General features: G+C 36.5%; 1 protein-coding gene across 1 annotated transcript; it reads right to left on the bottom strand.

Annotated features, from left to right (window-relative positions):
• Window positions 1-123: 123 nt before the first annotated feature.
• gnat2 (guanine nucleotide binding protein (G protein), alpha transducing activity polypeptide 2) lies at window positions 124-6407 on the bottom strand. The gene is made up of 9 exons (XM_027167290.2): window positions 6290-6407; window positions 4234-4276; window positions 3932-4073; window positions 3652-3809; window positions 3041-3169; window positions 2791-2920; window positions 1631-1784; window positions 1191-1406; window positions 124-539 (listed from the first exon to the last, which is right to left on the bottom strand). The coding sequence occupies exons 1-8, from the start codon at window positions 6405-6407 to the stop codon at window positions 1216-1218; spliced, it is 1065 nt and encodes a 354-aa protein (XP_027023091.1). The 3' UTR covers window positions 124-539; window positions 1191-1215.
• Between the last annotated feature and the right edge of the window lie 5484 nt (window positions 6408-11891).

Raw genomic sequence — 11891 nt, 5'->3', positions numbered from 1 at the left:
GTTTTTTTTCTTTAAACATATTCATGTAGAAGCTTCTCCGAAATAGAAATGTACTTGCCTACTCATTATTTACAAATGATATAACCCCCTACTATTATTTTAAACTAGAGGGGAAAAGGAGGTTCACGTGTTGTACAGCATGCTGATAACATTGACGACAATCTTTAGTAGTAAAGTCCTCAACACTGTATATCAAACAAATGAATCGCATTACTAATCAAAAAGTCTCATGGGTGTCTTAGATAGTAACCTTTTATTGCATTTTATATCAAACAGAAAGACATCTATTCCCAGTCCGTTCCAACAGATTTAACCTGAAAACCAAATGCTAGTTAGAATAGTTTGAACTCTTCTGCATAACGTTTGGATCTATACTGGAAAGATTCTGAGTGTCTCGACTGTTTGGATGAAACCTTCATGTCCAATATGTTGATTTATTTAAGTAGGGAATCTGACCACTCTTTCCATCCTGCAGCAGTGATTGTCATCACACCATTTGTGTGTCTTCGGAATCAGTTATGAGGGATAGGATCAACGTTCTAGACAGAAGAAAAGTTTACAATTTTGTTAATATTGTATATTTTTAGTGAGAGTGAGTTGTTTTGTCTTTATTTCTGTCTACCACAGTGTTGCTGAATTCTTCGTTCTGATTCATTTGAAAGTGTTGATTAATACTGTAGAACAGCATGACTGACAATGATGTGAGTTTTCAGTCAAATCTCAGGTTTATGTGACAATCTCTACATGGATGGATGTTTGTATTGTGACCAGTAGACGTACAATTGCCAGGTTAATTGTTGATATGTTGAGGAGATGTTTGCAATTTGTCACAGTCAGAGGTTAATCTTCCCCTTTTTTTTGGGGATTTTTCCCCAATTTTCTTCCGTATTTTTAAATGTTTTTTTTTTTTTTTTTAATTAAATTCAAGAGAAAGAAAAAGAGCGGCAGTTATGTTACACAAGGTACTTGCTTGTATAATGGATGTACATTAAATATAACTATAAATCGATAAAGTATGACACTTATTTGATTGGCTAAAAATATAGACTTATTGGCAAATTGCATTGCTTTAAAGTGGTTTAAGTGAAATAAAACATTCTGCTTGCTCATATTAAAAAAAATAATCCACTTTGTGGTAATAAGCGTAACTCTGCTTGATGGTTTTTTCCTTACTTATCTCATCCACCTACCTGGAAAAAGTGGCCTTTTTTATTTTTAGAACAGACCGCAATCCTTAAGGTTTTCTTTGATGATGATGTCTGTCACAGCATTGAATACGATTTCCACGTTTTTTGTGTCGGTGGCACAGGTCATGTGTGTGTAGATTTCTTTTTCTCCTTTCTTCATGTTCAGCTCCTCAAACTGCTTCTTGATGTAAATGCTGGCATCATCATACGTGTTTGGACCTACCGTAGTGAAGAAAAGTTGTTCAGTGGCCTTTATGTCATTGTGTTTTTAAGCAAGATGCTATACACACAATTAGATTGCTGATATCATTCCCTGTTATACTGGAATATCTCAGAGTTAAAATGCTGATCAAGCAGAGAACAACTTTGAGTTGAGTCTCTGGCTCACTGTCACTAATAAATCCCACTATAGTGCTGAAAGGAAATATGGACAATAAACTTACCATTATATTCGGGGAAGCAGATGCTGAGGTGGACTTTCTGGATCTTCACCTCAAAGAGATCTTTCTTGTTGAGGAAAAGCACAATAGACGTTTTGGCAAAGAACCTGTGGTTGCAGATGCTGTTGAATAGATGAAGACTCTCATGCATGCGGTTCTGAAATTGAAGTAACGAAAGAAGTTAGTGATGTATGCTTTATTAGATACTGTTGACTTTATTAGGAACTTTATGAGCTTAAACAGAAAACCATCTCAGCATGCACAAAACCTCAAACCTTGAGGTGGATGAGCGACAACAGCAGGAGACCACATCAGGTTCCATTCCTGTCAGTCATGAACCAGGAATCGGAGGATATCATGGGCACAAACTCACTCAAACTGGACAGTTGAAGACTGGAAAAAGACAAGGTGTTTTTTATTACTCTAATCTTCAAATGTCCAGTTTTTATTGAAACCTATCCACCTCAAGGTTTGGTGTGTTGTGTGTTCTGAGATGCTTTTCTGCTCACTGCAGTTGTAAAGAAGGATTATTTGAGTCACTTCATTTTGACTTTTAGTCAAACCAGTCTGGTCTTTCTCTTCTGATCTCTCTCATTAAAAGTGTGCAGACACTCTGCTGATGTGATGCTGGGATGTGTGTCGTTTTTTTTGGTTTTTTTTTGCACCATTCTGTCAACTCTAAAGAATGTTATGTGTGAAAATCTAAGGAGATCAGGAATTTTGAAAATACCCAAAGCAAAAGGTTAAAGTCACAAGGATCATATTGTTTCCTCATACGGATGTATGATCTGAGCATTTACTGATGTTTATCTCATTTTATGCATTGTGCTGCTGCCTCATGATTGGCTGATTAGATAACTGCATGATTTTGCAGTTTACATGTTCCTTATAAAGTAGATGGTTTAAGAGATTATTTCCCCTGTAAACCTTTTTCAGGCAGAAACTTTTTAGAAGCACGGTTGTCCACTGTGTGAGCACATGCCCCGTGCGACAGTGGCGGCTGCCTAAAGAATGATGAGGGACTGAACAGCCCCAGCTTAATCAACTCCCTGAAATAGGTTGCTTTGTGCTGCTTCTGAGCTAATTTTACTTTACTTATAGTGTGGAATAATTGATGTATTCGCTGGCACTCTGACCTGAGATCTGGGACAAAATCTACTCACCACTTCATCATCTTCTACCAAGACCATGTCATAAGCACTCAGAGCCCCACAAAAGATAATGCATGTCACACCCTCAAAACAGTGGATCCATTTCTTCCTCTCTGATCTCTGGCCCCCCACATCGAACATCCTGAAGTGGAAAGAAGACAGATGTTGAATTTGATGCAGAAAGGGTTTTGCTACTTGACAGTGTACGTGTCTTAAAAATAGTATGACGTAAAACTCACTGATCAGGAGTTGAGTAGCTCACCTAAAGTGCAGCTCTTTGCAGGAAAACTGTTCTTCAATAATACCAGTGGTTTTGACCCTAGACCTTAACACATCCTGCTCTGATGGGATGTAATCAGCATTACAGATTCTGTCCATGTCACTCAGGTAACTGTGAAATGTACATCTGGGTTAAATGAAAAAGCATGACTGAAGTAAAAGTTGTAAGCAAGGTATTCTGCTCTGTTTGCTACTGAAATCTTGTGAATTCTTCTACAAATTAGATTAAGATCTGTGTTGCCAAAAAAATGGAGGGGGGCCTGGTGTGACATGCCTTTTCCGTAAGTGTTACAAATCCACTTGACTCAGGCACTGTAGACCTTGGTAAGCAAGGATAAATGGAGCATTCCTGTTGCAGTGCTCAGTGCTCGCCAAACTTATGTGATCTTATGCATGGATGCATGCTCTCTAGATTATTGCCCTGGTTTAGATATATTGGTCTACATCCCCAGGTCAGCCATCCTTATGCTGTCTGTGACACATGGATCATGATTATACCCTTTGTGTAGAAGATATTTGTGTCATCGATTTTTCTTATGTCAAGACTCCTAACCATTATTTGTAGCTGAAAAACCCACCATGTATTGGACTTACTAGCCAGCAGAGTCGTTGAGCTGAAACTCGGCTGCTCTCTCATAGGCAGCCTGCACACCTGAGTCCTTCCACAGACTTTTGATGACATCTGACAGCTCCTTTGGCATTGTGCCATCCTCAACCGAGTCTGCTAGGTTCTGCAATTTCTGACCATCTTCCTGTATGGCAAAAGGCAAGAATACGCATTAGGTTCAAGAAGCCATTCTATGCAGAGTCAGTACTGAGGCTTAAGAGTCTTGTTTAACTGCAGCTTTATATGTATTCGGGTTGAGATGCAAACCTGTGATCCTGGTAATCCATAGCTCATGCCAAGCATTTCCATGCCTCTGATGAGGGCCAGTGCAGACTGCAGGATGTTGCCATAGATGATGGCTTTAAATGCAATTTGTTCTTCCTTAGTGTAACCACCTTGATGCAGAATTCTGTGGAAGAGCAAATATAGGCATGACCTTAGTGTCAAGTGGACTACGGTATCACATCGTTATGTATCTGAAATAAACCCGGCCTTACTTCTGTCAGATGCTCACGATTATATTATTCAGGCTCTGAGTTTAAATACACTGCCTAAGTGTTTATACTCACTTCATTTGCTTAACAATGGTGCTCTTCCCTGATTCACCAGCACCTACAAGCAGAGTAAAACACATAACTAAAAGTAACCATAAATTATGTATTGTAATCATTGACAGTATATTCTGATTTGACTTTCGTATCAGTGATATTGCTTCTTTTTTACTTGAAACTTTTTTTTTAAATGTCTTCATCTTAGACAATGTCATTTTAAGGTCACCATTAACTTAACCATTAAGCCTGTTAATGAAGTGCATATAGCTTGCTAATAGTGTTTCGGTCGGAAGGAAGGCTTGCTAACCTTCTTTGATAATTGACCTAATTGGATTTGTGCTTTGAAAATCTGCTCAGGAGAGACCATTGACATTCTGATTCTTTTAGTTGCCTCTGTCAAGTCAGGTCAGTGACAGCATTTACTGACAAGGACTTCTGTAGTAAACAAATGTCATGAACTGAAAACCATTGCTGGTAGAGTTCAGATTGCTCCAAATTGCTCAATAGCTTTGTTTACTGTACAGTTTAGTAATGCAGATTTCCATTAGCTTCCCATTACCTGATTTACACACACACTTTCTTTACAGGAAGCACAACATGAATAAAATAGTTTATCTTTACAGCAAAAATGGCCAAGCAATTATTTATTCATGTGACCAGTTATTAGTTGTTTCATTTTACTAAAAATGTCTAGGTGAATTCAGTCTGTTGGTTCAGCTTGACAAAATAAAACACAGAAATATTTATTTTAAATAAATGTCACTTATACAGGCACAGTCCATTGAAACTGATTACCTTCCTCTTTGTGCAATGGTTTGAGATCTAAAGGTTATAGGCGTTAGTTTACCAGGAGTATCAAGCGCATACTGTACATAGAGAAACCAAGAGAATCCTTTTAGGACATTCAATATATCCTTTGGACATTGAAAATATATTTATCTGTTTCTGAAAAACTTAAGAAGGGCGAAACAAAAGCTTAAGATGATCTTGGCTTAAATCATCAGAGTAATTGGATTCTGTTCCTACTGCTCACATGCCGTGGGCCTGCAGGATGTGATCTCTTAAGCAGACATCCATGTGCAGCTCTTATAAAGTCGAAGAAGGAACTACATCACACATTTTCTTACTATAGTCAAGCCAACCACTAACCTTAAACCTTACTAATAATTGTTTATGGACTTTAGCAGGGCAACTATGTTTTCATATAAAGACAGATGTCTTAGTGTAAGTGTGGTGTAAATATTTGTAATTTACAATCCACAAACCTTTAATTAAGACAATTTTCATGTATTTGATGCTTCAGTCTGCTCTGATTGTAGTTGTTGTCTCTTTCTCTCAGAGCAATAGGTAAAAGGCCATATTGCAGAAGTATAAAATCATAATAAGCAACAATGTTTGTGATCATACTCATAATTGCAGTTAGAAACTGATCATAATATAAATATTAAGTTTAATTAAAAATATCTATAAAAAGACTAACTGGCATATGGTTGTTATTAAGTCCTCATCAAAAGCAGATTGGATTGCTTACAAATCATTTAAGCCCCAATTTGAGTCATTGGAGCATCGTTTGGTTTCCTGTTTCCAGATGGCAAAAAAGACATTTTGCTTGTTTTTTTATTCTTGAATTAAACTCGTCCGAACTTAATTCCATGTTCTTTAAAAATGTTATTTTTTATTTAATCGGGCTAAGCGAAACCATTTAAAACCAAGTAATTAAGCTAAACCATTAAGCTCATAGATCTGTTTCTCCTAATATTACAGTGTATCAGTGATTAGGTTCAGTGCAACACTTGCTTCACAGCTTTCATTTCATTTTTCTTGTTCTTATCTTGAAATGGTACTTAAAGTTAGGTAATGGTACGTCTAAATAATGTCATGTTTCATAGTCTCACTGAGGAGATATCAAGCTCGGATTTTACAGACACAATAATGACTTCCTGTTAGTGTTTGGATTATTTTTGATTATCAGTTTGAAAATCTGTTATCTGCTGGCAACAAATGATTCTGATCTCTACCAGCTATTCAAAGTGACACTGTCTTGCTCTTTACTATCAAAGCGTAAAGCCCTTACCCAGCAGCAGCAGCTTGACTGTCCTTGCTTCCTTATCTGCATCTTCCTGTAGCTGCTTTTCAAGCTCTTTGGACCTTTTGGCCATTTCCTTGTCCTCAGCACTTGCTCCACTGCCCATGTCTCTTCCTCTTTCCCTTTCCCTGTCAAGCCCCTGAAGGTGATAATTGTTTCCAAATTCTTCTGTGTTTTGTGGACAGCAAAATAAAAAAAAGGGTCCTCTTGAACACCTGTCCTTTGTAACCTGCTGTAGGGGTGGTTGGCTGTCCCTGACTGTCCTTAGGGAAGATGGTCAGATGGAAAGTGCTGTAAACACAGCGAGAGCTGAAGGTCTATACGCTCTAATTCTTTTCTGTCAGGCCTAATGCTTTAGTTTAGGATTGGGGAGGGTTTTACTGACCTTTCCATCTGAACCAGCCAATCCAATTAGCTTAGCGAATAGGACAAGGCTTTAAAACTAAGGAAAACTATTATTCTGTGGAATACATTGTGACATTGTGTTGGTGTTTTTAAAGGCTAGTGGTTATGGTATTCTTTTAGTAAGAATACAGTCATCATCCTCTTAATCTTTTAACACGTACTTATACTCATAAATTTGATTAATTTATGTACTTATTTACGTACTTATACTCATAAATTTGATTTGATTTTGGGAAAACCATAATCTGGTCTTTTTTCATTATTGAGAGTCCAATTTCAGTGAACCTTTGCCTATTGTAGCTTCAGATTCAGATTCTTGGTTGACCCAAGTGGAACCTAATGTGGTCTTCTGCTGTTGTAATTCATCCATGTCAAGAATGAACATGTTGTGCATTGTGAGATGCTTTTCTGCTCACCATATTTGTTAAGAGTAGCTATCTGAGTTCCTGTAGACTTCTTATCAGGCCAATCCAGTCTGGCCATTCTCTTGTGACCCATGTCTCCGACAAAGCATTTCTGTTGCTCATTGCATTTCTGTTGTTGCTTTTCACAACTTTCTGTGTAAAGTCTAAACACTTTTTTTTGGGATACATTATAAAGGAAATCAGCAATTTCTGAAATAGAATTTTCTGGACCTGATCTACACAATGTTATGCATTGCATTGATGCCATATGAGTGGCTGATAACTGCATGAATTAGCATTTCCTGTTACTTCCTTTAACGTGGCTGGAAATGTTGTGGGTCATGTGGCAGTATCACAACATCCTGGGAATTCTGGGAAACCTTATGGGAAGGTATTGCATTTTACATGGATATAATTGAGAAGATGTAACCAGTGTCTTAATGACTGAATTGAATAATACAGTGGTAAAGAAGTCATGTCCCAGATATCCTCATCCCAACCTTCTCATGTGAGCTAAAGCAGATTAAACCTTAAAGTACTTTGTGTTATATAAGTAAAGCAATGATAAATAAGAGGAATGCTCTCCTCTTCAAGGCAGAAAAAACATCCTAATAGTTTTATTCTAGTACCATAATTTGTGTCAACTGTAGCCCTTAAAAACCTGATTGCTCTGATTAAAGCCTAATCCATCTTGGCTTAGCTCTGATTAAAAAATGGGTCAAGGTGAAGGGATGAATGGTATATGCAGCTCATTCCTCTGTAAATCAAAACACAAAATGCAATCATGAATCATCAGTTAATCAAAACCCAAGGTTTGGCAATATAAGACATCGGCCAGACTGGATTGGTCTGATAAGAAGCCTACAGTAACTCAACTAAATACTCTTCCCAAATATGGTGAGCAGAAATGCATCTCACAATACACAACATGTTCAGTCTTGACATGGATGGATTACAACAGCAGAAGACCACGTTAGGTCAACAAGAACAGTAATCTACAGTGAAATTGAAATATCTGGCCAACTTGTCATCCCTCATCAAGCTTCAGCCAAATATTAGATTAGATTAGATTAGATTAGATTTAACTTTATTGTCATTGTGCAAAGTCAGTTAGCATCTAACCAGAAGTGCATAGATAGCTTATTTACAAGTGGCAGTGTAATAAATAAGGGTATGAGGTTATACAATAACATTGAACATTGAATTGACTAAAACATTGAATTGACAGCTTTGTTTTCATTATGTGAACCTATATCACACCAAGATGGAATACCAAACCAAACCACAGATAATATAGTGTATATCTCCTACATATTTTGCCTGGAGAGTTCATTTCTTTTCAAAACCTACATTAATATAATCAACTGATTGAAAGGCAACAAAATTGGACTAAATTTGTATGACTTATATGAATTATTTTATTCATATTTTGTCATTTTCTATATTGTATTATTATATTCATTCTTATTGTAAACTACCCAAGTCATAGTTTTATTTATTTGTTCATCTTCATTAACCGCATTTGGTTGCACTGGATCTGGAGTATGTCTCTGGAACACTTGTGATGGGATGCCTATATATTCCAGGGCATTTCACCCACACATCCACATTCACACACTCAGGCACAACTATGGGAAATTTTAAGTACTCAGAACATCTACTAGAAGGTTATGAGGTGGGGAAACACCTACAGACCCCTGGAGAACTTCTAAAACTCTGCAAATGTACAGTAGTAACTATTTCTACTAGCTGTAGATCAAACCAGGTATTCTGAAGCTGTAAGGCAGTAATTATAGCACAGGGAATTGCAATCACTCAGCTGAAATATTGAGAACCAGATCTAAACCAGGCAAGATCCAAATGATGACCTGTGACTTAGAATATAGACTTTATTGGACAATACAAAAATGTATGGCGTTGTACTTTTACTTCTCAGTTTTGATTTTGAAATTTCCAGCATTTGATTTTGAAATTTCCAGCATCAGAAATATAATTCAGGATAAAGGTTTTATGTGCATTATTAATATATATCATACCACACTGTAAGCAGAATAATGCACATCAAATGGTTTCGTTTTATGCAAGTATGTAATATAATGAAGGTGCAGTACAACACATTCAGAGATAATAACCAGTCACAAGTTCCTAGCTAGAATATATCTATATATAGAATATATAATATGTATTATATATGTCATATATTTGGTGCATTTAAGGAAGTAATTTCCTCCAAACTTCTGTTAAAAAGAATTTGTAGTTATTTATACCACATGATCTCCAACGGAATGATCTGCATTGCATGGAGTATTTGATCAATAAAAAAGTTGTCTCCCGATAGTAAAGCTTTAATTTCATAAGCTCTCAAATTAAAAGAGCAAATTAAATCTGGTTACAGCTTTTCCCTTAATGCCCCCTTGAATTCATCCATCTTCTTCCTCTGAGCAGCACCTTGAAGTCTTCAGATGTGAGAACGTCATTTTAAGCAGCATTGCTTTTTGTCAGCAGATATTCAGCTTGGGACTTAAATCCCTGAATGCTTTCAAGAGAAATATAGCAAACTATCTTGGGTATCCTTCTCTTTTCACAGCTAATCTTATTAAGGTTTGTCCGTCCCAGTGCCAGCCTCATGCACCACATCACGCCTGCTGAGCTGTTGACAAGATTATCTGCCAGATTCCATACAAGGGAAGGGAGAGACAGAGGAGCTAATTATGGAAGCAGATGGTTATTTGTAAACCTTCCTTATCTACAAAACTGCATTTATTTCTGCAGAAGAGATATGTAAATGGATCAAACCCTGCTTTTGTAATTAAAGTAACCTTAGACATTGTACATTCTGCAAGCAGAGCAGAAGAACAACAAAAGGTATAAAATGTCAGTGCAGATGGAGAGTGTTCAGTGTTCAGAAAGTTCAGTGTAGGCGTTTCTGTATATTGAGAAAAATTACATGTTATTATTCAGTCCAGTGAGCATGTCCCATTGTTGGCTAAACAAAGATTCAAGACTTTTTAGGTCTTATGTTTGTTTTTTACTCACTGCTATAGTGACAGACAAAACTAATTATAATGGAAACAGATTTTGACTGCATTTGACTGCATGAAAAATGTATATTATTGCTTATAATGCCACTACATAAAGCCTAAAATGTTTTTTTTTTCTGTCTCAGTTCTAGTATATTTTACTGACTGGTAGTGTGTGATCACTGCAGATGTAGAAGGCCAAAGCAGGACAATGGATAACAAAGAGGTTGGCAGTCTGCTGCCAGCAGTGATAAGGTTGCTATCCATAAGTCTGTCTTCTCTGAAGCCCCTGCTTAGTTTTCAGAGTAGTGCTGAGTAAAAACAGTGTCAGGATTTACACTTTCCTTAATTCAGATTTTTCCATTTTAATGTAGTGACCTCTGATGTGTCTTTCAGGGGAAATATATACAATTGGTTATTAAGAATAAATTGTATTTCAGTTCACAAAAAAGTGTGCTTGGACACGGAATACTCTGGTTATTAGTAAAAGCTTTATAAAACTTTTCATATTTTAACACTGGGATGTTTACAACAGAAAACATACAGATTGAAAATCATTCATTATAATCATTAAGTATATATTCAGTGTTATCCTCATCTAGAAACGCTGAGCACAAGGCAGGAGTACAATCTGGACAGGACACCAGTGTCTCATAAAGCAAGACACACACACACACACACACACACACACACACACACACACACACACACACACACACACACACACACACACACACACACACAAACACACAAACATTAATTCTGACCTGGGCCAAATTATATTAGTCAACTTCTGTGTTTTGTGCAATTGGTAAGAAATCCACCACCAGGGGAATATGACATAGTCCTCACAGACAGTAACCAGAGCTTAGGCTAGAAGTTCTGTTTGCCAGATCTGTGAGGCACCAGCGCTCTCTGCTGCATCACTGTGTCACCCCTTATAGGTGCATGTACTGTACATCCATCCATCCTTCCATCCATCCACCCATCTATCCACCCATCCATCCATCCATCCATCCATCTGTCCATCCATCTGTCCATCCATCCATGTACCTTAACCTGTAAGTCTCTCTACACAGGGCTGTGTTAGAACCTTCAGCCTGGAGTCTTCCCTATAAACTGTATATATTTTTTATTATTATTTTACCCCTATGGAAAGGTTACTGCATAATACTGAAATAACTAAATTTAAAATCCAGAATTAGATCCACCTGCTTAAACAATATTCTTGGTTTTAAAGTTTTGAATAAGTGAGCATGTAATACATGTGATACATAAGACATCGCAGTAAGACTTTAAGTGGGATGCGAAATGATGCAAAAAAAAATTGGACAGCTGAAATCACCCCAAAGTCTTATCCAATGACAGCATGTAATATATTGTTTTATGTCTCCTTATATTAAAGAAAGAAGTTAATGCAAGTTAATTCCTCTTATCCAGTAAACATGTAAGTCTATAAAGGTATAGAAAGTAACTATAAAAAGTCTTTTCCTTGTTATTTTTCTTCCTTTTACAATAGGTTATTAATAATAATAATAATAAGGTTAACAATAAAAATGCTGCTTGACGTGTTACTAGGTAACTAATAGTACTGCTTTAAGAAAAATATATATATATTAAAAAATAAATAAATTATATATATATATAATATTAAGTCCATATGTATAAAATATATGTAAGATAAACTATATACACTATTTGAAGACATTTCAACAATTAAAGATATATTTCATAAAGTTTACTTCAAGCTATTGACTTGCT

This window comes from Tachysurus fulvidraco, chromosome 14, assembly GCF_022655615.1.
Source record: "Tachysurus fulvidraco isolate hzauxx_2018 chromosome 14, HZAU_PFXX_2.0, whole genome shotgun sequence".
Taxonomy (NCBI): domain Eukaryota; kingdom Metazoa; phylum Chordata; class Actinopteri; order Siluriformes; family Bagridae; genus Tachysurus; species Tachysurus fulvidraco.
Note: the sequence above shows the minus strand (reverse complement) of the source record. Positions and strands in the feature narration are given on the sequence as shown.

Excerpts from the sequence above, each read along its gene's own strand:
- gnat2 (XM_027167290.2), bottom strand. The coding sequence starts at position 6,407 with ATGGGCAGTGGAGCAAGTGCTGAGGACAAGGAAATGGCCAAAAGGTCC. Across the intron at positions 4,074-4,233 it reads ACCATTGTTAAGCAAATGAA|AATTCTGCATCAAGGTGGTT; the intron begins GTGAGTATAAAC and ends GCTCTTCCACAG. Across the intron at positions 1,407-1,630 it reads CTGCTTCCCCGAATATAATG|GTCCAAACACGTATGATGAT; the intron begins GTAAGTTTATTG and ends TCACTACGGTAG.